The sequence below is a fragment of the Grammomys surdaster genome, unplaced genomic scaffold, assembly GCF_004785775.1.
Source record: "Grammomys surdaster isolate TR1022 unplaced genomic scaffold, NIH_TR_1.0 66, whole genome shotgun sequence".
Taxonomy (NCBI): Eukaryota; Metazoa; Chordata; class Mammalia; order Rodentia; family Muridae; genus Grammomys; species Grammomys surdaster.
The window spans coordinates 4004916-4011668 of NW_021604568.1; the positions used below are offsets into that span (position 1 = coordinate 4004916).

At 47.0% G+C, this 6753-nt stretch overlaps 1 protein-coding gene across 1 annotated transcript in view; it reads right to left on the reverse strand.

Annotated features, from left to right (window-relative positions):
* Pkd2l1 (polycystin 2 like 1, transient receptor potential cation channel) overlaps positions 1 to 5571 on the reverse strand; it is a 35635-nt gene extending 30064 nt beyond the window's left edge. The window contains exons 1-2 of the mRNA XM_028775885.1: positions 5337 to 5571; positions 4727 to 4840 (exon numbers count right to left, since the gene is read on the reverse strand). Of these exons, the coding sequence (XP_028631718.1) occupies positions 4727 to 4840; positions 5337 to 5571 (349 nt within the window). The remainder of the gene's footprint in view (positions 1 to 4726; positions 4841 to 5336) is intronic.
* Between the last annotated feature and the right edge of the window lie 1182 nt (positions 5572 to 6753).

A 6753-nucleotide genomic window follows, 5' to 3' on the forward strand; every position in this document is an offset into this window, starting at 1 on the left:
ATGTGCTGGGTGACAGTAAGGTAATATTTGCATGCAGGACCCACAGTGCTCACTTAAACCCTCAACCTTGGAGGTGGGTAATGGCTGCTCGACTGGTTTCCTGCTTCTCCTCACTTCCTGTCCACAGGGAAGCTCTTTGTCACCCAGAAATTTTTCCTTATTTGTGAAATGGAGTACAAATTAAACTAGTTTTGCAGAAACCTTGAGAGCAGTTGGTGACACAGTTGCTTCTGAAACTGATTAGTAGGCCCGCTGTTTCTGCTCTCACCGATGGAGGTGGTAAACTGAGGCCTTTTGCAGAAATTGCTAACCTAAAGGGCTGGCGTCTCTAGAAGGATCCTCTAATGATTTTGTTTCTCTAGGTAGAACCAAATACAATTTTTAAAGGCATTTTCATACGTAGTATTATCTCTCTGTTTTTATTTTATGTAAATGCAGCACATGCATACAGCACCTTTGGAGGCCTGAAAAGGGAATCAGATTCCCCCGGCTGCAGTTACAGATACCTGTGAGCTGCTCTGTGGGTGTTGAGACTCGATCCTAATTCTCTGCAAGAACAACCAGGTTCTTAACCACTGAACCATCTCTCTCATCCCTTTCTATTTTTAAACTGACAGATAATTCTTGCATGAATAGATGGGGCAATGTGTATTTCCTAACTTATCTATGCTGTGTAAAACAGCCATTACATCCAATACTTGTCAGGATTGTGTGTGTGTGTGTGTGTGTGTGTATGTGTGTGTGTGTGTGTGTGTCTGTGTGTGTGTCTGTATGTGTCTGTATGTGTCTCTCTGTGTGTCTATGTATGTGTTTACAAAATGCTTTAAACTTATTTAGCTATTTCAAAGTTTATAGTGCTTTTAAATTAACTTTACAGTTATCTTTGTTGTTTTAGTTTGTCTGTCTGTCTGTTTGTTTGTTTGTTTGTTTGAAGAGGTTTCTCTGTATAGCTCTGGCTGGCCTGAAACTGGCTGTTAAGTCCAGGCTAGCCTCAAACTCAAGTGATCTGTCTGCCTCTGCCTCTTGAATGCTGGACTTAAAGATGTGTGTCAGTTCTCTTGTCCTAATGAAGGCTACGTTTAATAAATACATTTTAAAAAGTAAACACCAGCAGGATAGTTCAGCAATGGGGAATTTCCCGAGCCTGTATGAGGTCCTCCTGGGCTTAGGACTCAGTATGTAAAGCAGCAACACAAATACCTGAGCATAGTGGCTCAGGCTGACCTCAGTACTCGGACCAGAAAGGCTAACCTGGGCTGCCTGTCTCCACAAACAAAGAACAACAAAGTAACTGAATAAAGCTAGACTTTTGTTTTGTTTTTTGCTTTGTTTTTGTTTGTTTTGAAACAGGATTTCTCTATAGTCCTAGTTTTTCTGGAATTCTCTGTGTAGACCAGGCTGGCCTCAAACTCACAGAGATTCTCCTGCCTCTGCCTCCCTAGTGTTGGGATTAAAGGTGCGAACCACCATGTCCCGCCTGTTTTTTTTTTTTTTTAACAGCAGTTGTAGGTTCTCTGTGCAGTTGAATCAAAGGCTCAGAGATTTCTCATAGTCCTCTGACCCCATGTAAACAGCCACTTTCTGCATGAAAATCCCAACCAGAAAGATACACTGGTTGTAAATAAACCTGACACTGTGTAACTGGCACATGCAGATACCAGGAGTACTTTTAAAATCCTCTTCATCTGTTTATCTCTCTCTACCTTCAATCTCTGGTAACCCTTGCCAGTTCATGTTTTCTAGGACACCATGTAGTCGGAATCATGGAGTAGGTAATGTTTTCATAGAGTTCTCTCTTAAAAGGCTTTTTTTTAAAATTTATTCTAAAAACTAGGCTAGGGGACCATGTAGACGTGTTATAATTCCACTATTGAATAAGAATACAAGGATGATTTTTTTCAGAGACTGTGTGATGTTCTTCCTGCATGATATCCCCAGATGTATTTTAGTTATACTGCATAGAAATTTTGTAAGTTTGTAGAAAGGAAGTCGAGCTGTATTACCATTCAGATAAACTGTCGGGAGACTCACAGAATCAGAAGTGAGTAAGCAAGGCTTCAGGTTTAAAGAAGCACTTCATGAGGAAAGAGAAAGGCATCAGAGCCACAGGGGGTGGGGGAGCACAAAGGGCGAGGCAGGCGGGGCAGGCGAGGCAGGTGGGGCAGGTGAGGCAGATCTTTTAGTTTAAAGAAAGCTAACAGGTTTTCATGGAAGTGTATGTATAAGTTTCATAACATCCTCTGTGAGGATAAGAGCTCATAATTAAAGCCTGCCTTATGTTTGGGCAGTAGGGAGCAGGGCAAATTGGTAAATACATAGAAGAGGGAGAGAATTCAGTCAGATCTGTGACAGCTACCAAGTCGTAACATGCCTGCTTACAATAGAAGTAATGGTGCCACAGGGCACCGTGCCAGTCAGATGCCCCTTGGTATATTTCTTCCAGTAAAAGACATCAAACTGATCGGAGCTTAGATAGGCAACTGCATGGTGAGTGCTCTGAAACTGTTGTCACAGCATGTCATTAAAGCAAATGACCCATATAATGGCCACATAGCCCTGTTGGATCAGGTAGGTACAGAAGGGGAAACCGACATTCAAAGAAGTTACAAAAAAGTACAAGGTCCCCCAAGGAGAAATGACAAAAGAGAGGGGTTGAACCTAAATCTGCAAACTCAGAGCCCAGACTTCAGTCTCTACCTAAGCTACCCTTGGTCACCGTGTGACAGCGACTTCTTTCATGAGAAAAAAAGAAATTCCCGAAGTTGGAGAACAGGCAGCCTAAGAGCAAAGATGACCACTGCATATTCATTCCAACGCTTGGAGGCTGTGACTTTGGAGAGTGACACAGACATATATAGTACAAAAGAAGAGAGTCTAGAACTGATGTTAGCTCTTGAAACAGAAAGCAGAGTATACGCCTCCTGTCCAGGGTCTGGCAGACAGTCCATACATGGGAGAAAGTAGAGCTGTCCACAGTGAAATTGGCTTCCTGTGAGACAACAAAATCCTCTTTGGTATCCCCAGGGCTGGGCTGGTGGGATAGCAGACAGAGGCCCATGGGAGATGTCATGGTGAAGTGATTCTGAATCATCTATCCACTTGACAGCACCACCATCTAAATCATCCGCTAGGATTCTCTAATAGTAAGTGATCCTGGCCCAGGAGGCAAACTCAAGCCAGTCTCAGACCGTTGGTCCTGATCAGAGCGGTGAGCTCACAAGAGTTAAAAATACCAGGCAGACAAGGCTCATGCTCCCATCCCTTCCCTCAGCTCCCCTCCCATACCCAGGAGTCCAGGATGGTCAACAGTGACCGACTCTGGAGAGTTGGGAAACCGCTAACCCTGTTCATAAGCTTATGTATCTGGATGGCAGTCACTTGCACAGAAAGGCTTTGTTTCTGAGCGTTGACTGTCGTGACGGGGTGTAAGGAGGGGAGGAGCATCCTGCCCTGACAGATGGTGACCACAGAAAATGAACACACCAGCCAACCAGTTTCTCTGGTAGTCATGTGCTCAAAGGGTTTGAATGGGGCCCACAACCCGTGTCCCATCACCTCTGATTCAAGCCACACTGCTTGCTTTAGGAGGGAAAGACTCCAAGAAGCACAGGGTAGCCCCATTAGGAGGGAAAGACTCCAAGAAGCACAGGGTAGCCCCCCAAGCACATCTAATCAACCCCCAAAGGAAGGCACAACTGTGGTGGCAGGCCCAGATGAAGCTTCCACTCACACCTCTTTTATCAGACCTTTACACTCACTTGCCAATGATGTAAGCATCCTAAGAAACTCTGAGAAGACAGATGCTGCAGTCAGGGTGCAAGCTGCAGCTTTGGTCACAAATGTCAGCTGCTCTAATACTCTTACCTGAATACAGCATGGGTCCCCTCACCTACAGGCTAAGTAGCATCCGTGTGCTCCAGGTCTCTCTCAGCCTGCATTGTGGTCTTTCTACTTACTTCTCTGAACCTGGACACCAAAGCTCCCCAGCTAGTGTCTCACAGAGACTGCCCACTTGTGGGGAGCGGGCCACACTATTGAACCCCAACCATCTTCTCAAGAACTCTCTAAGGCCTGAATCATTTTCTTCCCAGCCCTAAGAAACATGGGTCATATATTACACAATAATCCAATCACACAAAACCTACTAAATAGAAAGGAGGACCCTCTACCCTTCATAAAGGGTTAAACATTTCCACCTGTCAACACAACACTGTGGCTGCTGGCTCAGTAGCAGGCACTTGAACTTGAAAATCAGGTTACCGGTGAGATGGCTCAGCAGTTAAGAGTACCAACTGCTCTTCAGGAGGTTATGAGTTCATAATCTCAGCAACCACATGATGGCTCACAACCATCCATAATGAGATCTGATACCCTCATATGGGTGTCTGAAGACAGCTACAGTGGACTTTGGGGTGGAGTGAGTGGGGGCCTGAGCAAGTGTGGCCCGGAGGACCGGAGCAAGAGGAAGAAGAGAAGAGGGAAAAAAAAAAGAAAATCAGGTTACCTAGTAATTTGAGAGGAATCTCCTTTTATTAACAATATTTCTACCCACCAGGTTTCCTCCATTGAACTCAGTGTGAGAAGCCACAGGAATTGTATATTGGTGTATACACAAAGTTCCTAGGATCCACTTGCCTGGCACAGACGAATGCTGCCCTGGAGGTACAGACATTTCACTCACTCATGCCTCTCACAGGCAGATGTCCACAGGACAGTGGCTACTCACACAGACAGACATCCACAAGGAACACGATGTACACCACAAGCTCCTTCAGGGTGGTCTTGACATAAAGCTCTCTGTTCTCGGCTGTGTTCTCAGTCAGCGTTGTCCCCCATAGTCCTACAGGCATAGAAAGAAGCCAGAGTCCCCAGTAGCACATCTCTTTAGTTATCCACTCCTACCTGTCCCTATCCCATCTCCACTGGTCCTTCTTCACCCATCCAGTAACCCCTGGGACCTTACTACAGCACCCACACCCTGTCTGCCCTCCTACAAAGTCCCTGTGGGAGACGGAGTGAGGATACTGGGTCTGAGTGAGGCTGTGAACGGGGTGTGCATTTGTTTCAGGTGGAGTGGTCTAGAGCCTCCGTACCTCAGTGTTCTATGCACCAGTCACACTCTCCTACCACCCCTGGGTCCCCAGGTAATGTCTGTGCTAAGTGAGCTTTCTGGCAGACCAGGAGCCAGGTGTCTGTCCTGGGCAAGCAACTCTAACACAAGCAAATCGCAGACACCAAGATTTCTTCTTTGGGTCTTCTTTGTCCCCCTATCAAACCTAAGGTGGTCCCTTCTCTGACTCTAACTCCCCAGGAAAACCTCTCCTCGTGCCCCATACCTCTGATGCTCTGACAGATATGGAGACAGCAACTGGACACCAGGGTTCTCTGTGTCTTCTCCCGATGTCTGACCTCTGGCTTTTTCGGTTGAGTCTCAGGGAGAGGCACACTGGAGACAGTGCATATCCTCAGGGTCCCATTCGGGGAAGGAGGGTTGCTGTAGGCAGGATTGTCCCAGGCTCTGCTCCCCTGTGTTTGTAGCTCCTGCTTCTTGGGACTTTTCATAATATCCATGGGGACAGGAGGTGGAAACCTGCCACCACAGGTGCCCACTCTCACAGGAGACACAGGAACAAAGACCCAGACTGACACTGGCCGCAGAGAGCCCAGGGCGTGGTATCGAAGAGCAGCTGCTCCTTTCAGCCTTTTGTCTGGGTGGGGGAGCTGAGCTCTCATAGGAGAGGGAGCAGGATACCAATGGTCATCAATCCTTCAGCTCTCTGTCTCTCTCTCTGTCTCTCTCTGTGTCTCTCTCTGTGTCTGTCTGTCTGTCTGTCTGTCTGTCTCTCTCTCTCTCTCTCTCTCTCTGTCTGTCTCTCTCTCTCTCTCTGTCTCTCTCTCTCTCTGTCTCTCTCTCTCTCTCTCCCCCCCCCCTCTCCAGGACATAAAAGACGAGGAACTATAAGGGAACTGGAATTAGGAATTAAAGTGAGAAGAGAAAGAAGTGTGAAGATGTTATGCAGACAGACAAGAAGGAGGGAGGGAGACAGGCAGTGCTAGGGCCACACAGAACCTAGAATAGGATGTTCAAACTTCCAGCTATTGAGCTGGTCAAAGGATGGGGACAGGGGTTGGGGGGTAAGGGGGAGAGGAGCTAGGAGAAGAAAGAGCTGCAGACCTCTGTGTGGGCATGAGCTAATACCACTTTTTAAAAAATACTTGAAAGGACTACCATGGATTAGGGTGAGGACCAGGGAAGGGCAAGGCAGGAGGTGCTCCATGACAGCTCAGTCAGTAGTCTCCCAGGGTCCTCAGTGTGCCTCCTCCAGCTGTCCCCTGGTGACTGGAGAAGGAGGCTCCCGGTGCACCCTTCACTTACAGTTCAGCGAAAGACATAGGTGAAGGGGAGCATGGTATCGGATCTTAAGAGACAGGGTCTCTGCTGGTGATGGTGACAAGAAAAGGGATACAGAGTTCCAGGTTAGCTTATTTTCCTGGCATTTGACTTTACAGCTTAATGGTGACACACCCCCCTAGAGATGGACCTCTTGAGAATGTAGGGCCCAGTTTAGGTAAACAGTCTGATAGGGAGGACATATCTCAGGGCCTAGGGCAAAGGTGAGGTGACGACTCTCCATAACAGACGATCTGGTCATCTTTTCCTGGGACTTGGCTTAGCACTAGAACTAGATCTGTAAACTTCAGCATGAATTGGGTATGAGAGCTATTGAGACTGGTTGCATCCCCTCTTGCTCG